Here is a 21,364-nt window from a genome sequence, read left to right as displayed (position 1 = left end):
TAGAGAGATATTGAAGACTACATGGTACAGCTAGGCACTTGTATTCCTTCTATAGTCTCATTTTCATCTCAATCTTCTGACAGTTCCATCTCATACAAGGAATGTTGCAAGCTATAAATTATTTCAGACAAGATCCATATATATAGATCAGTAAACCTCATTTAATCTAATATTGCCATTAACGTCACCTATCTATTTGTTTGCTTCCATTCTAACATCTAACCTGCTTCAGACATCGCAGATTGGATGATGGATTACTCCACCTAGGACTTTAGACAAATTAACACTAATTTACACAACCACCAGAAGCATTGCGCCTGAAATTTTGGCAACTTCACTAGCCAAGACATCAGGTCCAGAATCCTTCCTTACGAGTCGTGACTAGAGTTGAATGCCCATTTATTAACTATGCATGCATGCAAAAGTAGTAACACAAAATTTACTGTTGCCAACAAGATGTTGTCAGAAGATAACAAGCGTGGCATAGTGTGCAATTTATTTGTACAAAATCCTACAAATACTCATTGAATTGAATATGAGACCATCCTTTGTTTGGGCATTAATCCCCTCATTTTCAAATTTTCTTCTACCAAAAGAATGAACTTACACTTGACAAGCAAACAATAAACACATTTTAAGAACGGAAAATTCTGCATGCATTAAGTTGAAAGGCGATTACAAGTTACAACATCAGTTTGCTTTTATAACAGGTATAAAAACAATTAATTCCTCACATTCTCAAGTAGCTTCTTAAATATTCAAACAAGTCATTTTTATCTTTTACCTACCCGAAAAGTTTCTTCTAAGCTGCTCTTTCACAATTTCTACGTCAACCTTAATGCACTTTACAAGGTCAACCAAAAAATATATTATCTGGAATCAAGATGGAATATACAACATGCTGATAACTACCAGGTATTCCTGTACTTCAAAATCCAGCTCAACAAAGTCGTTTTGATTTTACACGGAGATGACCATTCAGCATTTGGAATAAGAAACTTCTACGACCCCACCTCCACCATTTTGGTACCACAATTCGGCGTCTCTTTTTTGTCTGTTTGCCTACAACTGAAAAAATACATATTGTAGAAAAGTGAATATTTGGTGAAATGCTTGAGTTCCTAATGCACTCAAGTAATTTGATTATATACACACTAGAGAGTAAATACAAGATAAGATTTTCAAGGATGTTGTTAGTTCCTAGATACATGTATGTAATTTTCTAGGCATAGACTTCTAGGTACATGTATTGACTCCTAAATACAAATTTATAATTCCAATATTTTATAATTCCAACACTCCCCCTCAAGCTGGTGAATGGATATCAATCATTCCCAGCTTGCAAGTCAATTGATTGAAACGATCAGGTGGCAAGCCTTTTGTTAACACATCTGCTAGTTGATGCTTAGAAGGAATGTAGGATGTAGCTATTAAACCACTGTCTAATTTTTCCTTGATGAAATGGCGGTCAATCTCAATGTGTTTGGTCCTGTCATGCTGAACAGGATTATGAGCAATACTGATTGTTGACTTGTTGTCACAGAACAACTTCATAGGCCCTTCACATTGTATTTTTAGATCATTTAGAATGATCCTCATCCAAAGTAACTCACAGATTCCTTGAGCCAAAGCTCGAAATTCTGCCTCAGCGCTTGATCGAGCCACTACATTTTGTTTCTTACTTCTCCATGTGACAAGGTTCCCACACAAGAGGGTGCAAAATCCCGAAGTGGATCTTTTATCACTAATTGATCCTGCATAGTCAGCATCGGTGTAGGCTTCTATAGTTAACCTTCCACCTCTTTTGAACAATAGTCCTCTTCCTGGAGTAGCCTTGAGGTATTGCAAGATGCGATCAACAGATTGTAAGTGTCGCATTTTCGGGTCATGCATAAATTGGCTCACTACACTGACTGCATAAGCCAAGTCAGGCCTAGTGTGTGCTAGGTAAATCAACTTTCCTACCAACCTCTGATATTGGACTCTGTCAACTTTGGCACTTTCTTCTTCGAGGCTTAACTTGTGGTTTTGCTCTATGGGAACACTTGAAGGTTTGCATCCCAGTTTCCCAGTTTCCTGCAAGAGATCGAGTATATACTTCCTTTGAGATATGAAAATGCCTTGGTTTGAGTAAGCAACCTCAATTCCCAAAAAATACTTGAGTTGTCCAAGGTCCTTCATCTCGAATTCTGCCGATAGTTTTTCCTTTAGCAACTGTTTCTCTGCCTGATCATCTCCTGTAATAATAATATCATCAACATAAACAAGAAGTATAGTCAGTTTTCCTTCATGCGAGTGCTTAAAGAAAAGAGTGTGATCTCCTTGACTCTGCTTGTAGCCTAAGTACACCATTGCTTTTGTAAATCTTCCAAACCATGCTCTAGGAGATTGTTTTAGCCCATATAAGGCTTTCCTCAATCGACACACCTTGTTGGATCCACATGAAGGGCCAAATCCCGGTGGGATCTCCATGTACACCTCTTCTTCTAAGTTTCCATGCAAGAATGCATTTTTGACATCAAACTGTTGTAATTCCCATCCGGAGTGAGCAGCAAGAGATAATAAGATTCGAACAGTGTTCATTTTAGCAATTGGAGCAAATGTTTCCTCATAATCTATGCCATATGTCTGTGTGTATCCTTTTGCCACTAGTCTGGCTTTGTAACGATCAAGAGTACCATCTGATTTGTGTTTAACTGTATAGATCCACCTGCAACCAACGGGTTTCTTGCCTTCCCGTCTATCAACAATCTCCCAAGTTCCATTTTTTTCAAGAGCTTTCATTTCCTCATCCATGGCTTGGACCCAATTTCTATCTTTCAATGCCTCTTGAACAGATGATGGGATGACCACAGAGTCAACTGCAGAAATAAAACTTTGATGCTGCAAGGAAAGATTTTTAGAGGAGACAAATTGAGATATAGGGTATTTGGCACATGACCTTTTCCCTTTCCTTAAAGCAATAGGCAAATCATCTGTATTAGTATCGCAAGTGTCAGAGCTATGGGAATCACTAATAGGATTATGAGTTTCAACACTTACCTCCGGTTCTGGCAATTGGAGTTGTGTTTGGAGCAGGTCGGGCTTACTTCTTCTTTGATACACCAAGGTTGGCTCACCAGCCTTAGTTTTTGTTGGTATGGAGGATGATGGTTCCTGCAAAACAGGCGACAAAGGAGGGACAAAAATAGAAGCAGGCGACTCAGATTTTGTATTTGGAGAAGTGTGATCAATAATAGGAGGATCAGTAATAGGACTTGACACAGGATTCACAGTCGACTCGGGAGACTCAATTGTAGGACCAGTAATAGGACTTATAAGAGGAGTCATGGGCAACTCAGGTAGGACTAAAAATTCGGAATCAAATTCTACATTCTGAATGCTCTCCCCCTGAAGCTGAGGACGAGTGAAGTAGGCTAAATTCTCATGAAACGTGACATCTTTAGAGACAAAGTACTTACGACTAGGAGGATGATAGCATTTATATCCTCTCTTGTTTGGGGGATAGCCAACAAAGATGCATCTGGCTGCACGGGGGTCCAACTTACTTCGGTGTTGTTTATGGATATGGACAAAGGCAACACAACCAAATACTCGAGACTCGAGACTCTGCAAAATAGAAACAGAAGGAAACCGTGAAGTCATAAACTGAACAGGACTGACATTACCTAACATGCGAGATGGAACCCGATTAATCAAGTAGGCAGCTGTCAAAACGGCTTCTCCCCAATATGAGTTAGGAACTGCCATTTGGAAGAGAATGGCTCGAGCAACTTCAAGTAAATGACGATTCTTTCTTTCTGCAACACCATTTTGTTGTGGGGTGTCGACACATGTAAATTCATGAACTATTCCCCGTTGACTGGTAAAATTTGAAAGGATGTGATTGGCATACTCTTTGCCATTGTCAGAGCGGATTCTTTTAATCCCTTTGCCAAATTGTGTTTGTACCATATTTAAAAAACTAATAAACAATTCTGGTGCTTCTGATTTATCCTTCATCAAGAAAATCCAAGTTGCTCGAGTACAATCATCAATAAATGATACAAACCACTTAGCACCCGAAATATTAGAAATAGGTGCAGGTCCCCATACATCAGAATGGATGAGATCAAAAGGTTCAGCACTTCTATTGGAACTAGGAGTAAAAGAGACACGATGATGTTTAGCTAACTGACAAACGTCACATTTAAAAGACTCAACTGAATGATGTAAAAATAAAGAAGGAAACATAGACTGAACTAAAGAGAATGGTGGATGACCAAGACGTTTGTGCTGAAGCCAAATTTGTGCGGCGGAATGAGAAGAGGACACTGAAGACTCAGTCTGCAAGTAGGAAGCCAACACCTTCGAACAATTTGGTTCATTAGATAGGTAGTACAACCCTCCCTTTTCCTTAGCAACTCCAATTGTCTTCCCCGTGGTAAGATCCTGAAAAACACAATAAGAAGTGAAAAATATTACTTTACAATTCTGATCACGGGTGAGTTTACGAACAGATACTAGGTTGTGAGAGAGTGTGGGAACATGAAGCACATCTTGTAATTGAAGTGAAGGTTGCAAGTTAACTCTCCCAGAGCCATCAATACGAGCATAAGAACCATTAGCAACGGTAACATAACGGTTCTTCTCAGAGGAGGTGTAAGATGAAATCCAACTGGGATTGAATGTCATATGGTCGGTGGCACCAGAGTCCAAAATCCAAGCATTCTTAGGTATTTTATCGCAAACACTAAAGGATTGAGAGCATACGCTCAAGCCGGTCGTCGGTAGAGAACAACTTCCAAAAGGCTTACTGACAGAGTCAAGTATAACCTTTAAACGATTCACCTCATCCTCGGTGAATGATAAAGAGTAATCAACATAATTTTTTTTAGCCATTTGTAGCAAGCTAAAAATAAAAATAACAACAAGATGAAATATTCCTCAAGAGGGGCCTAAAAGACAACAATGAATGGTTGACAGATGAAAGGAATAAATAGGGGTTTGTGTGAGGTGTTTCTGGACAGGGTAAGAAGGCTGCAATGAAGGCAGGAAAAAAAAAATTGCAATGAAGGGTAAGAAGGCTGCAATGAAGGCAGAAAAAAAAAATTGCAATGAAGGATAACAAGGCTGCAATAAAGGCAGAAAAATTGTCACGATGAAGGTGACTTGGGATTTACCGAAATGAAGACGGCTAGGGTTTATGCGGAAGCAAGTCTCTCAGGATCGAGAGCTCTTGATACCATGTAGAAAAGTGAATATTTGGTGAAATGCTTGAGTTCCTAATGCACTCAAGTAATTTGATTATATACACACTAGAGAGTAAATACAAGATAAGATTTTCAAGGATGTTGTTAGTTCCTAGATACATGTATGTAATTTTCTAGGCATAGACTTCTAGGTACATGTATTGACTCCTAAATACAAATTTATAATTACAATATTTTATAATTCCAACACATATAATCAGGTATTTTAGAGCTTCACCAGAAATACTAATTCTAATCTCTCTTGCCACAGTTCACATAAATTTTGTAAAGCAATATCCTGTGATGCATATATATAATTCTAATCTCTATAAATTTTTGTAAAGCAATATCCTGTGATGCATAAATACAGGTACCAGTACGGGATATGGTATTTTAAAAATAATTAAGATACAGGTACAGGTACGTCAATAAAAAAAAATATGAATAGAGAACTAAAATGTAAACTCACAACAAAACATCACCATAAAAATTTAAAATTTAAAATCTATGATTAGAGAACTAAATTTTTAATTTACAATAACACATCACCATAAAAGTTTTAAAAAAAAAGTGTCAAGTTACATAAATATAATATATTGATATGAGAAAATCAAAAATTTCACTAGAGACATGGACGGAAATGTTTTCACTTAATTACTTCGCCCTTGCAGCCCTAGTGATTGAAGGACTGTGGACGGAATATCTTTGGTCAGCCCATCAGCTCGTCCCATTAACTCTCCAACTCTTAAATGACATTGAACTGGAAAAGCCCATATGAGCCAAGAGAGGTCGGCCCATTAATCAATAGATAGACCAGATTAGAACATGGAGATTGTAAGGCACAAACGAGTGGAGTAAGGTGGGGAGGACGCGAACTGACTCCAGCCCAAGACTCATTCTGGCTCGGTCCAATATTTCCCAACTATGGATCGTGGTAGAACATGTCAATTCACATATTAGAGCAGTAACGAAAGTCATTATGAGGTTACATTCTCTATTTTGGAGATCAGAATTAAAAAGTACCTTTATCACTATCCCACTAACTGCCTTTATCACTATCCCACAATAGTGAGACAAGACACCGCCAACAGCAACAGCGATCAAGAAACCATAACAGAAATGCAGAACAATATGGAAGAATTATGTCGGGCCAACAAAATCTAGCAAGACAACGTTTTGCATCTCCAACAACAGCGACACGATGACAATCCACCTGAGGCCGAGATCCTAGATCCCCCCAACCCCTCCCTAATGAAATATGGGATGCACATGTGCCAGAAAATTTCAAGCTGCCATCCCTGATAGTCATCGACTGAGAAAGCAACCTGCGGGAGCACATCAATGCCATCGATACTCATGGAAATAATAGACGCCACTGACTCCCTGAAGTGTAAGCTCATATCTAGTACATTCAAGGAGGCGACATTAAGACGGTATAAGAACCTAGCTAGGGAAGGAGATGTTATACCTATGAGCAAGGAAAATGAAGTTGAGCTTGAGAAGGTTTGAGTGCAACTTGTCCTGATAAATGGAAACTCTGAAGATAGCGTGGATGAGGAATGAACTGAAGTTTTCCTCTAATAGGAACAAGAACCTAGAACTCATAGGTAATGGTTACATCTCCTTAGGCACGCACTAAAGGTTGCAAGGAGAGCATCTCCATGTCTCCCTCCCTTGTTGACACGTGTGAAGAAATCAAGGTTTTTAAGCAAACTTGTCTTCCCAAAGACAAACCCGTCATGATAGACATTTAAAGCAACTCTCAATTAATTGCCAATCAAGTAACATGCGAGTATCAACAGAAGGAGGCCTAACTAGTCAAATATCTTTAGAGTCTTAGATTGTGTGGGTTGGGCCTAACTCAACCTTACAAAACTGGCTTGCAGGGCGAGGATTTGCCCCCAGTTATAAGCACATGTTCAGGTCATATAATGTCTCCTTGGCCATTTTACCAATGGGCCAGCTGAAGTTTTTGATCAGGTGTAAAATGGGCAGAGGCTGAAGCCGGGTCCAAAATCACAGCAGGAAGAGAGTGTTGTTTCTACTAGAAGCGCCTCATTTGCATGTTTCATTTGCCAAGGAGTATTGTCTCAGATAACTTAACACAATTCGCCAGCTCAATCGTGGTAGAATTCTATCATCAACTAAGAATTCAGATAAAGTTTGTTCCAGTCACCCATCCGCAGGCGAATGAAGAGGTAGAATCAGCCAACTATGTGATCATATGTGAGATAAAGAAATTGGACGACACCAAGTATATGTGGGCCGAACAATTGCTCGAGGTTATTTCTTCTCTGATTCCGTTTTCCTTAAGGTGTGCAGTCATATTTAATATATTGTCTACAAAGGTTATGTGCTCTTATCATACAATATCCCACTCAATCACTAAGGTAATGTCATTCAAGATTGTTAATGGCGCATGCATCATGTTGCCGCCAATGGGGATTGATACGCCCACATGGTGTCGTGAGCATTTAAATTAGAAGGAGAACAAAGCCAGATTGAAAGTGACTTCAGACATGATTGATGAAGCCAGAAAGATCGCACGTATTTACAAGTTTGTAGCAAAGCAAAGAGTCGTCAGATGATACAACTCCAAGGTTAAACAAGTTAGTTTGTAGCGAAGCAAAGAGTCGTCAAATGATACAACTCCAAGGTTAAACAAGTTGTGGCGCCTATCCGAATTAGGAAGTTGTTGCCCAATTGGGAGGGACCATATCGCATACGTCAGAAATTACAACATGGTGCTTACAAGCTTGAAGAATTGGATGAACAACTCATCCCCGGAACCTGGAACTCAATAAACCTGAGATACTACTACAGTTAATTGTTATGTTTTAGTCGATTGAATAAGGCGAGGTCGTTTATCCTGCCAATGGTCGAACTATCAGCACTTACTTTTGAATAAATAACGTTTATGATTGAAGAATCTTTGCCACCTTATCACGCATATGATCTTTGTTGCCTTATCAGACATATGAATGTTGGATCTTCATTGAAGGATCCTTGTAGCCTTATCAGGCATACGAATGTTGAACCTTCACTGAGGATCTTTGTTGTCATATAGGCATATAAATGTGGGACCTTGATTGAAGGATCCTCGCTGTTGAAAAATACATCAATATTTATTTTCCTATTTTATTGTTTTCAAAGCGATTCTAGAGAATCCCATTATGTCCTTTTATTTTTCAATGTAATAATTTTCTCCTAAATTCAAGGAGAGAATTAATTGTATTCTCATTATAAAAAACAGCCTTTGGTTGAGGAATAATTCATAAAAAAGCATTTAACTATTAATCCCTCCGTGCAAAATAAGTGTCGCATTTGAGTATTTCACACCGATTAAGAAAGTGTGGTAAATGAATGAGAGAGAATATCAATTTTACCATGTTATCCTTGTTATCCATCGGTGTATTTTAATGATCATAAATGCTAAGTGACAGAAGAGTGATGTAAGAAGTATTAATTGAAGGGTATAATTGGAAGAAAAAAATGAAAAATGCATTGGAAACCAAAAGTGACACTTATTTTGGGACAAATATTTTATTAAAATGTGACATTTATTTTGGGACAGATGGAGTATCTTCAAATATGGTATCAGAGCATGGTTCTGATCCAGGGACATGTGGGTTATAGGCCCACCACGCACCTATTATCTTCCAATACTCGCCAAAGCAAATTTGACTCGCCCTAATCAATGCTTGAGGAACTCGCCCCAAGCGGAAAATTTATTCAATCAGGACAACATGAAAGAAAGACGCCTCGAAAGTAATTGAAATAACGAAGGAAGAAATCAAAATAACATAAGGCAAATTGCCACAAAATCTGAATGTTTTCATTAATAAACCCCATGCAAGGCAATGATACAATTGTTATAGTAAACTAAACATCAAAAAGGCCTAAATATAAATCTAGGGTTTAGTTGGTTCATGCTCCTCTTTCAGTGTAGGAGTAGCCTTCGAAGAGGGGGCGTTCTCTCTTTCAACTTGGAGGGTCGCCTTCTAATCCACTGGATCTTCCTCATCCACCAGATGGCCATCCTTAACAACCTTGAAAATATCAAGCATGCTTAGATCTAGGTCGGGATAGAGGCAAGCCATTTGGGCTTTCGCTTTTTCAAAGGCCCTGTCCTCTGAGGCAACGATGTCATTCTGGGCAGCTGACAAGTCTTCTTCCAGCATGTTCTTAAGGAGAGCCTCTACCTTAGCAGTCTCCTTCATCATTGACAACTCCTTTCTCACTTGGACGAGCTCTTCCTTAAGCTTTTTAACCTTTTTATTTTTATTTTTCTTAGATTCCTTCAGTCGGTCACGCTCTTCAGTAATGGAGATCAGGGATTTATGAGCCTCAATGGCCACCTCTCGCTGAGTGTTCAATTGAACTTTCAAATCGGCGACCAGCTTGTCAGACTGACAATAGGCATCAAACATTGCGCGCTCTATCAAGAAGCCCCTCAACATATGGGTCTCGAACACGTTCGACATCTGTCTGGCTCCCATATGAGCCGCCATGTGATGATCATTAGGGAAGTCGACCGAGAAATCCAAGCGCGTTTGCACAAAACTCTTGGCGTCAAAATCATTGTCCCAGAGGGACTGCACCTTGTTCCCAGAAGGAGCATATGATTCCCCCTTCTTAGGCATTCCATCCGGATCGACAGTTTCCAATTGTGCATCCAAGTCGATGGTGGGTGTGGGTTGCACTTCAAAAGAGGGGCGACTTTGAGAAGTAGAGTTTGCATGTCTAGCCATGCCAGGTATCACAATCTTTACAGGGCGGGTGGAGATAATGGGTGCTCCATCACCCATTTTCCTTTTTCTCAACAGGCCGCCAGGATGAGTGTGGGGACCCTCAGACCATCTCTCCACTCGAGCAGCTTTTTGCTTGGCATGAAGAGCCTTTTTCTGTTTGATAGTCAATGGCGCCATACGTCCTACAAACAGAAAGAAAGATATCAACCAAAAACAATATGTTGTAAACGCCCTAACAATGATAAGACTTGCGTATATAGCCGTTATTGTCCATCTTGTTTAACTCCAACATCTCCCTAGAACTCATACAAAATTCATCTAAGATGTCAAAGACCTCTCTTTCGATTTTGGTGAGAAAATCATAATTGAACTAATTTATCGCCTCAGGGTCCTTCGTCCAATAAAAACGGAAACAAATCTTTGTCGTTCTCGACATACTTTATCATAGACTGGTCATTTCTCCCCTTCACTCTCACAAACCTATTTTTCCAGTTCTTATAATTGTTCTAATGGGGTGAAGAGAACCCTTTCGGATAAGGTGCCCAAGTGACCCAGCTACCCTTGCTAGCAGTCTTAGTGTCGTAGAAAGAGAAGAATGGACCCACAGTGGAAAAGGCCTCCAAGTTCCTACACAAGATCTCAAACGCCTTGATAAAAGCTCATCCATTAAATGATATTTGAGAAGGGGAGACGTAAATGGTTTTAAGCACCTCAGACTCAGATATTGTGAAGGGATTAGCACCCCCAAATCTCGGATTATAAGGTACATGTAGAAGAAGTTGCCTTCAGAATCATCAAAGGGTGCCAAGTGAGCCCTTTCATCTTTAGAGTAGGACTCCAAGATGACGTCCTCCTCATTCCCTGAAACTGGCAAATTCAAGCTCATACAAAAGGAATCCACCTTCCCTTACTTACTTGGTGTTAAGAAATGTGGTTGGACCTACTTCATCCCTACAAAACTGGCTGGTAAGGTGGGGATTGCCCCCATTTATAAGTACATGTTCAGGCCATATATTGTCCAATGTGGGACTCTTAACACTTGGTATACACTATATCATAATCTTCGACCGCCGATCTTTTGGAAGAGTTGGACGCCATCATCAAACTTGATTTTCTTGGAAAAGAACAAGAGAAAAAAGAGTCGCTATCACAACTAGAGTCGGAGATACTTTCGTAACTTTCGAATGTCCCTATTTCAAAAATCTTGTAATCAACCATCCCTTTGATCGCCTAGCGTTTTTCAAACAACATTCCCACATCTATGTGAGCTATCTACCGGTGGAGGGTTCAACCACGCTGCTACGCTCGACTAAATCCATGATTATTGTCATTACTAGAAAAAGGAAAAGATACAGGGAAATAAGGAAGATTTTAAATGGAAGAAGGATGGAAGACGGTGTCTAAGCTAGGGAGAAATTTTTAAGGAAAGTTCTTGCTAAGGAAAGAAGAGTTTTGGAAGTAGCTTGGAGAAGAATGAAGCATAATCCTATTAATATGAAGAATGAAGACTAGATCATGTGCGTCTGTAGTTGGAAAACAAAAACATATATGGTTGGATATGTTTACATGTGTATGATCAACGGTTCACAAAGATCACGCTCTCCCGAGACAAGAGCCAACATACCTAAGTATTAAATGTTTCACGTACCCCAAGCAACATAGGATGCTTGAGGGACTCGTCCCAAGCGACGCTTGAGGGCCTCATTCAATGCAATTCTCAAAGGATTCATATCATTAAGACCACTGCCCATTTTAAGCTAATCACTTCGCCTTACACATGTCTCGTGCTTGAGGTACTGTGGACTGGGATAATTTTATTGGGCAAGCGACAGTCTATGGCAAAGCAGGCCAAATGAAGTGTTGGAACTATGGGCCGGAGCACTCCAGGTCACCCAGCCCAAAATATGGTCCATATTCTACCCGTTTTATCACATGTGACCTATGAGATGTCCAAGAGATAACGGTTTGTGGTGATGGCAATCAAAGGAACCGGTCTTCCCCTAATCCCACGTATTTGTCGGGAAGTAAGGGAAAATTGTTTCTCTCCTTGCCCGACCCAAAGAACCCTCAGTAAATACTCCAACCACTGGACTTGGAGATGGATTGACTAATTCCATTAAACCCTAACATATAGAGTTTCTTGCTATCAAACATGTGTGAATGTGTATAGGCAGACTCTCCCTTTATTATTTTTTACAGGTACGCATACCTTCTTGGACTCAGTTGGCAAAAGTGTTAACGAAGAGTTTGCCAACAAAACGGTTCAACCAATTACTTGCAAGCTTGGAATGACTGATATTTATTTACTATTACGCTCATTAATCTTTTTGGCGTCATCAAAATCTTTTTGCAGTTTGTTTTTGGCAAGGGCCTCTTCTTGGGCAGACTCCTTCAAAGATTCGATTTTGGCCTTCGTCTGGTCAAACTCTTCGCTCACCTTCTAGTAGACTTCATCGTTCTTTTTACTCTCCTCCCTCAACTTGCCCATAGAGCGCTTCACTTTATCGCGACTCTCATTACCGAGGTCAGTAGGGTTTGGGCCTGATTAAGCTTCTCTTTCAAAGTGTTTAACATAGTTTTGAGATCCACCACAGGTCTATTGGACCAATAGTAGATGCCAAACATTACCCACTCTAGTAGGAGCCTCCTCAGAATTACGTCACAGAAAGTTTAACATTCTACTGGAAGCGAATTATGTCGTTTTGGATTGCCAAGTATCGTCTCAAATAATGGTACAAAATTCGCCAGCTCATCAGTGATGGAGTTTTACCACCCTTTGGAATCTAGAAAAAGTTTGTCTCAGTAGTCCACCCGGAAGTCAACGAACAGGCCGAATAAGCCAATAAAATGATCTTTTGTGGAAAAAAGAAAAAGTAGGACGAAGCCAAAGGATTATGAGCAGAACAACTACAAGAGGTATAATCATTCTCGTTTACTTATTAGATTAATGTGTCTCACCCAGGAAGTGTGCAATCATACTTAAACCCAGTTTCTAAAAAGGTTTTGTGGTTGTATCATTCGACGCTCCATTCCACCACTAAGGAAATGCCATTCAAGATGGTTTATGGTGCATATGCCATGTTGCCAGTTGAGATTGACACACCCACATGGCGGGTGAGCATTTCGCTGAAGAATGTGAGGCACGCTCATAAACGTTCATATTTTTTATATACACTAAAAAGTATCTAACCGCCCTATGCCAACTTAATCGTATTTTCATATGTTAAGAGAACGAAACAGGGTTTAAGTGTGTGGTCGACCTGCTCGACAAAGCTAGGGAGATCGCCCACATCCATGAGTTTGCAGTTAGGCAAAGAGCTGCCATGAGGTACAACTCCAAAGTAGTTCCAACGGACATGAAGGAGGGTGACCTTATGCAAAGACAGATGGTGGCCCCTACCCGGATCAATAAATTGCTCTCCAATTAGGAAGGTCCATTCAGGTTGCACCAAACGTTGCCACATGACGCGTATCAGCCGGAAGATTTGGATGGAAGACTTGTTTCCAAAACTTGGAACTAAGTGAACATGAGATATTATTATTTATAGTTAATGTCTTGTTATTTCTTCTTAGTCAAATAAGGTGGTAATGACATTTATTTCGCTAACGTATGGATTTTCTCCACAGACTCCTCGACTAGATGACCACGTCTATAAATACACAACTAGGAAGCTTGGTAGATTCATTCACTCTCTCACATATCAAAACCTAAAGCCCTCTTTTGCTCAACAACACCAGTAGTGTAGTATCTATTTTACTCAAAGCTGAGTACAAAACAGAATAATAAGAAAAAGGAAGTACCAGTAGTATGGAACGTGTATCATGTACGGGTACTTCATCATTTTAGAAGTACCTACACTTCATAGATGAAGTGAGATAGCAAAATCCCCCTCCCACAAGGAATCCGACCATTCCACCCAGCAAGGTCAAATATATCAAATAAAACAATTTCAAAAAGAAGGTTGCAAAATTTAATGAACCTCACCTTTTTTTCCAAGACAGCGCATTTCCCAAAGTGACATCACATTTTCAAAGATAGGTTTCAAGGAAGGCCAAAAATTATTCTGAACGTCGAGGACTTCGAAAACAGTCTGCAGGCCAGATTTGGTAGGGAAACTGTTTTCCAGTTCGGGTACATGACTCTCACCCAGTAATACCTGTTCCAATAGAACCCCAGTCAAAAGCCAAAAACTATCAACAAGAGAAGTAGCTCTGATTTATTATTCATGTATAACGAACAGAAGAAGAATTTACCTTGATTACTGCAGTTGCGGAAGATGATATAGAACGGAGATTATAGCTGCAATAAAATGTATTTAAATCAACTTGGCAAAATGTAGAGCCTATAGAATACTAAACAGCTAAGAAAGGTATGAGCAACAAACCCCCCCTCAAGAATAACAAGCATTTTTCCACCAGATAGGGCATTCAACATGTGTGTCATCTGTGCATAGCCAGAGGGAGTAATCTGCATCATTGATGAAAGTCTCAATGTAAAACCCAATCGTATGCTGATTTATTATTGACAAATTAGGTTGTTTCAACTTAAGTGTAGTGAATTTTTTAATCCTCAATAAAACTAAGGTTGCCGTTATTCAAAAAAATCAAACTGCAGATTAAATTCTTTATATGGTGGGTTGATGTAATTTATTGCTTAGTACTGCCAGCGATAGTATTTCAATAAAGTTATTTACAAAAAGACCAACACAGATAAAGATCAAGTTAAAATTCTTACATCACAACCTCCTAGGGGATCACCTCTGGCAGCATCAAATCCCGCTGATATTATGGTAAAATCGGGAGCAAATTCAGAAGCTGAAAAGGAATGTCATTTAAAATCAATGTTTCAAGCAGAGAATAGTTGCCTTTTTAAATAGACAGGCACACAACACTCGCGATCTTGACATAAATAGAATAAAAGATAAAGAATTTCCTATCCAAGAATTTTGAGAGTCTTGGTCTCTCCCCTCCAAGAATTCGAGAGTCTTGGTCTCTCCCTTCCAAATAACCTCTTCTAAATTTTCAGATAACCCATCTACCCTACTGTATCATCATTTTACTCGCACACCCCAAATAACTACTCAAAAACTGCTACAAAATGTTAATATTAAAAACAGTAACTATTGATAAAAAAAGCAACTGTCTGATAGAATAGTACAACCACATTCAGTTTTGGTTCCTAGTAATTCTTAAGGTCTGACAAACTTGAACTTGGGAGTTTGGAGGGGAAGGGAGGGTTTCGAAAAACGTTTTTTTTTAATTATAGAGAAATCTTTGACATTTTTTGAAAAAATAATCTTGTTTAGAATGATAAAATAGTACTCGTCATTAATATATTTTAAGTTTTTGGAAAACTATGACAACATTTAAACAATCTGTCTAAGCCCTCCAAAACCCTCCTACAATACAATTTTTTTACTTCCCCCAAATTAGGGGAGTTGTGGTTTTTAAATAAAAATAAATCCCTCAAAATCCTCCCGACCTAAATCCTTCTATTTTTTTCACTCAATCCTACCCTTTTTTCAAAGCCCTCCCTTCCATTCTCCTCCAAACTCCCAAACAAAGCCTAAATGCTACGACTAGGAATAAAATAAAATAAACTTTAGTAGGCCACAATAAATACTAACCTATAGGAAGTACAACTTGCTGAAATGCAAAATTGTAATCATTATCACTAACACCACCTCGACTCCATGGAATATTCACACAGTATCCTTCTGCACCCATGTAACCAACCTGAAAGGGCAAAAATGAACTTATGATTTTCTCAGTTCTCAAAATCTAAACCTGTTAGACAGCACTCCTTCTGCACCCAAGATAGCGGTGCTGCAACCAATTTGACCCAAAAGCACGTGGCAATAACAACCAAAACATTATTTGAACATGTACATATCTTTCAGCAGTTTACACATAATACTGAACTCTATTTAACCAATTCCTATCAACAAAAATCTTCTATTGTATCTACAGGACAGAGCTAAAGCATAACCCAAGCCCTCCATGTCCAGATAACCCATGCTAAATTCCTGGATGAAAAATTTATCTCTACCTGTTTTAGTTTCTTTAAAAAATACTCCGTACAAAATATTTCCACAAATATTAGATCAAAATTGTCAAATTTGTCTGCAATCAAATACCTCATGAGCACCTCCAGTACCAGGATAAAATGTTCCGTCCTCATGTCTATGCAATGAAATATACAAGACCTACAGTATTGATAGTACTCATAAGCATCATTAGAATGATGAGAAAGTGGCATAGCTCATTAAAAAACCCATAGTTAAACTAATTCATAAAATATAAAAAGTAAGAAACACCCATATGAAAAACAATAATTAACAGGTTAAGATTAGTACAATGTAAATTTAAAGGTAAAAGCAAGGAGAGCAAAAAATTATAATAAAATCCAGCTCACCGATTTTTTTTTCTCAAATATTTCCTGTGTGCCATTTCCGTGATGAACATCCTGCAAAGATCAAGAAGCACAATAAACTAATACTTAAATAACATAGTGAATGTCTTAGTCTACATTGCCTTCAGGAAAATTGCATAATTACAGAGATAGATGAGTAAAGACATTACCCAATCTAAAATTAGAACTTTCCTAGCCCCTGCAGCCTGAGCTGCCAATGCTGCCACTGCAGCATTATTGTGTAGACAAAACCCCATCACATCTTTTACACCAGCATGATGACCAGGAGGTCTAACCTGAGTTTAGTTATGAACATTAATTGACTACAATAAACCTTAAATTGGTCGGATTTTAATGCCAGCTATCAAGAGCAACTAAATGATTAGTACCAAAGCAAATCCATTTCTGACACGCCCAGAAACAATTGCCGATGCCAGATCAGCACATAACCCAGCTGCAAGCCTAGCAGCACATGCTGAATGCTTGTTCGCGTATGTGTCGGAAGTGAAATAACTGAAATCATATGGGGGGTCATTGATCATGATAAAGATATATTACCAATATAAAGCAAGAGTATGGAAATCTTAAAACTGAAGCATTTAATGAAATCCAGTAAAGAGGACCAGCGAGATTACGAACTGTATTAAAAACAATATATCTATAGAAAGGAGGAAAATATTAATATATAATTAAAGAGAAAGACAGCTCACGAGAAAGAAATGAATTAACACACCTAGACATTAACTTGCTTGTAACTTCCACAGATTCAATATGCTCCGAAGAATGAACCTTCAATTCCAATATCTTAAATGGTTAGAATTGTGTGATGATCATTGATCCGACAGTTTCTTTTGTGATATATGGTTAAAGAAAGGAAAAGGAGAAAAAGACAGAAATTGAGAAGTACTTGAAACAAAAGCTGTCCTACCAGCATAATCACTGAATGACAAGATGCAGCAGACAAAAATTTATTCTATAGATATAATTGAACTGGAACTGGTTTTACAACTGATACTAAAATGGTGATTATATTGGTGTTTAATAAAAGAAGGGTGTGATCTATTCATACTTTATAACATATTTAAATTAAATTAAAAAAAAGAGTCAGTTTTGCCTCAAAAACAATGACCGGTGTATATCATTTAGCAAGTATGTCCAGCCATTGACCTATATTTGTGGGGATCTCCCTTTAAAAATAGATGAAATAGGTGTCAATTACCATCATAAGTTCTTCTTGAGTGATTTCTCTAGCAGGAATTGGATAGCATCTTCCTGGAAATATACCTACATACTCAAATTTGACAAATTAATGCACTTGACCAGTATTACTTTATCAAAGACAAATGAAAATTGGAAAGAAATCAGTAGTAGGGCTAAGTGGTAAATTTTGATAGCCACAAAAAATGAAAAATAGTAATAGCAATTATTTGAATAGATAAATACCAGCTCTCGTAAGACTAGCAACAATTGCTCGAAGTCGATCTGGCCTTTCAGGGTGTGGATGCGATTTCTTTTCAACCTACTCAAACCAACCGCCAGAAAATATATTATCACATAAACATATGTGAAATTCCTAGCAAAGAAAAACACAGATCATCGTAGTGCATGCATGTGATACATCAAAATTCAATGTTGTAGTGGCAAAACTGTAGTAATGTGTATCGTAGACCGTGGACCTAGCAAACAAGTTTTTCTGATTTAGAAAAAGACGAAGAATAAAAGGAACAAAGCGAACAACAGACGGTATCCATGCACAGGTCGATGGTAAGTCAAAAGCTATAATATAAGTAAATAACTTTGAAACACTCGCAGAAACATGTTAGAATGATTAAAATTAACAGAAAAACTGGTAAAATCTTGAAACACTTAAAAACTTACAACAAAACAATACATATACAAACTTAAAAGATCATACAACCCTTGACTCCTTTGAGTATGTTTAAAATAGAAATTAGATGATAGTATTAAAAAAGAGTAAGGTTAATAATATGAACGAACTAGAACTACATTTTTCAATTATGGAATCAGATATTTGTAAAAGAAAATCCCTACTTTGATATACCATCAACTGAAATAACTTTCTCCCTATAAATGCAATAGTGTATAATATTACTACTATAGGGTGGGCGAGTACTGAATGTTCTTTTCCAGTTCAACATTTTCAAAGCATACAAAACAAAGACATGAAAATGAAAATACTGGTATTTCATTGAAAATAAAGAATTATTCGTGATTGGATATTGATCAAAATGGCAGTGTTTACATACGCTAATAGGCTAGTAATAAGGCATTGCATTATTTTTTAAGGGGGCAAAAGTGAATCAACAAAACAAGCAAAACCATACTTCTGAATGTAACAACATTCTTTCGTCAAAGCCAATTGCCGTAGAACTGTTTGCAGCTGATTCCTGGGAGTCAAGATCTACAAAATAAGGGTAAAACCGAAATGAATTTGGAGTTTAATACCATGCTGAGGTAAAATCCACGTACAACAATATGAGAATGGCTATCTTTAATAAGAATAAACATAACGATATAGAAAAAAGTGACACTAGCCTGTATGAATTTCTTTTAGTTAGCTCCATACAGATTTTTATATAGGCTAAAGGGGCAAAAAAACACTGAGCTACAAAAAGGTCACTTTTTTGCATTTTGATGCATTGTAATTTTCTTGAATTAATGTTTCTTGAGATGCTACAATAAGGCCACATGAATCTATATTCTATATAGAGTTGCTGCTTTGCATTATCTTCATTGTGTCTATTAGCTTTTTTTATTAGCATTGCCTTAAACAGCTAGGATCATGGGGTAAAGCATAAATATGAGCTTCAATTTGCTTTTAATTAGGATTTATTCCAATACAAAGGCTATTTTTTAATACAAGGAATTAGATTAGAGTTTTCTTTATAAACAAGTGTTTTAATTCTACAAGGAAACCTGTATATATACTCACCTCTCATTACTTTTATACTTGGCTGGATTTCATTCAGATTTCCATCTTGTGCAAAGGGTGATGCAAAATGCCCAAGGGTTAGGATTTTAGAATCTTTATGCTCCCCACATACCTGTACATAGAAGATATCATTAAATGAGTTGTAATAATGATAAAAGAGATGCATAATACCACCAAATCCATTTCACACCCATATATATCACAGATTGATAACTATCCATAAAAGAATTAGATTTCATATAAAACGTATTTAAAAATATATATAGCATACAATATGGAAAAGGTAAATTACAAACATACTTCGCAGCAGATATTAATGTCTAGGTTATCCATAGTACAGTTTCTACAGAACCACTTGACGACTTCAACACACTTCTCCACGGGACACGGCTCCCAATCAGTGTCCTCCTCGTCATCCTCCTCGAACAACTCTTTGTTCTCATACATGTCCTTAAAAGTTAGTTCCTTCTCCACCCTGACCCTTTTCTGCAAACAACAATGTCAGTCTCGGTCAAGGTTTTACAAAATAGTCGACAACAACTGCCATTGACAGTAATTTAAAGCGTATACATACCGCATTAGGCTGTGCCTCGCTGGCATTGGAACGCGAGCTCTCGCCTCTTCCGTTAAAGACTTCAGTAGCTTGCTTGTGAAGACTGTTCTCAGCTTCCATTTCTAGTGCTCCGGTAACAGTTAAAATAGTCAAAAACCCTAGAAATTTGAAGAAATTCGTTAATGTGAGTCAAAATCAACACATACAACAGTTCAAATTCATTACATACATTTAATTTGGGGAAACACTGAACAATTTTACGTGCTTATTCATCCAACTGAAACTATAATATAACATAGAGAAGAAAAAATAGAACAAAAAAATGAGGGAGAAAACGGTTGGAACTGACAGTGAAATGAAAGAGAGAGAAAGAAGAGAGAGAAAGTGGTTAGTGAAAAAGAGATGATAATGATATTTAGCGGTAATTGAAGCTCGGAATTGTAAGAGAAAGTGAGAGTTACCGGTTAACGGTGAGGGCGTCGGAGAGAGATTCCGGAGTGCGTTGTTGCGGGTTTAGAGCTGCCTGCCAAAAAATCAACGTTCTTTTCAAGTTTTTAAAAAATGGGGTTTTGTTTTGTTTTCTTGTTCGATATATGAACGGGATCGAAAACCAAAACTCTTTATTTATAGTACATTACAGCCGTCAAAGTGGGTTCATATGGGCCTATAAAGCCCAATAAATCAATAGGATTTAAATTAGAGATTTTGGACCCAATAAATCTATTGTTTTAGATTTAAAAAATAGATTTTTTTTATATTTTTTAAAATAAATTTTATAAAATTGTTTACTAAAATATTACAAGTTTTTTTAAATTTGTTTTTTTTAAAATAGAATGATTAATTTTGACATTCTATAACATAAACATACATTATTAAATATCAAAACATAGTCGAAATCGTAATTTTTATCAAAAATTTGTATTACGAAAATGATTTTTATGAAAAGTTATTTGAAATGATTTCACATTTAAGTGATTTTTTTAAAATTTAAATATTCAAAAAAAATTAAATAAATGATAAAATATCTAAAATAAAATTTTATAAATAACTATTCAATTCAAATTTTGATTTGAAACTTTTATAAAAAAATTGTAAATATTTTTTATACAAAATTATGTTACACTAAAAAATTATTTTAAAAAAATAAACAATGTCTTTATCATGTCATCTTACTCATATTTGACATTCCGCAATTTTTCATAATATTTAAAATATGTTTGCTAAATTTTTATCCAAAAATCTTGTATGAATACAAAAATTTAGTAGTTTATCATAAAAATTTGGTATGCATTTATCAGTTTTTTTAAAAAATCGATGGGTGAAAAAACATAACGATTTTCAAAAACATCATGGCTTATCGGATTTTTTCCAAAACATTGAAAATTTCAAAAGTGTAATATTACTGTTTTTTTAAAAGCTCGTGCATTTACTGGACTTTTAGATGGGCCAAAAAAATTGGTAGTT

At 37.3% G+C, this 21,364-nt stretch overlaps 1 protein-coding gene across 1 annotated transcript; it reads right to left on the bottom strand.

Moving 5' to 3' along the window:
• Positions 1 to 632: 632 nt before the first annotated feature.
• LOC131634209 (histone deacetylase 15) lies at positions 633 to 20,485 on the bottom strand. The gene is made up of 18 exons (XM_058904865.1): positions 20,362 to 20,485; positions 19,922 to 20,058; positions 19,648 to 19,833; positions 19,348 to 19,459; positions 18,740 to 18,816; positions 17,838 to 17,913; positions 17,614 to 17,678; positions 17,128 to 17,183; positions 16,784 to 16,907; positions 16,565 to 16,690; positions 16,398 to 16,448; positions 16,120 to 16,188; positions 15,610 to 15,718; positions 14,718 to 14,797; positions 14,368 to 14,450; positions 14,237 to 14,282; positions 13,968 to 14,139; positions 633 to 1,068 (listed from the first exon to the last, which is right to left on the bottom strand). Exons 2-18 carry the CDS (start codon positions 20,018 to 20,020, stop codon positions 941 to 943), a joined length of 1,659 nt encoding a protein of 552 aa, XP_058760848.1. The 5' UTR covers positions 20,021 to 20,058; positions 20,362 to 20,485; the 3' UTR covers positions 633 to 940.
• Between the last annotated feature and the right edge of the window lie 879 nt (positions 20,486 to 21,364).

This window comes from Vicia villosa, linkage group LG1 (genome assembly GCF_029867415.1).
Source record: "Vicia villosa cultivar HV-30 ecotype Madison, WI linkage group LG1, Vvil1.0, whole genome shotgun sequence".
NCBI lineage: Eukaryota > Viridiplantae > Streptophyta > Magnoliopsida > Fabales > Fabaceae > Vicia > Vicia villosa.
This window is presented reverse-complemented; position numbering and strand designations above follow the sequence as displayed.

Bases quoted from the DNA above. Each gene is read 5' to 3' on its own strand.
- LOC131634209 (XM_058904865.1), bottom strand. From the start codon at position 20,020: ATGGAAGCTGAGAACAGTCTTCACAAGCAAGCTACTGAAGTCTTTAAC. The intron at 19,834-19,921 runs GTATGTATACGC...TGTTGTTTGCAG, and splicing joins GCGAGGCACAGCCTAATGCG to AAAAGGGTCAGGGTGGAGAA. The intron at 16,449-16,564 runs GTAATGTCTTTA...TGATCTTTGCAG, and splicing joins AAGTTCTAATTTTAGATTGG to GATGTTCATCACGGAAATGG.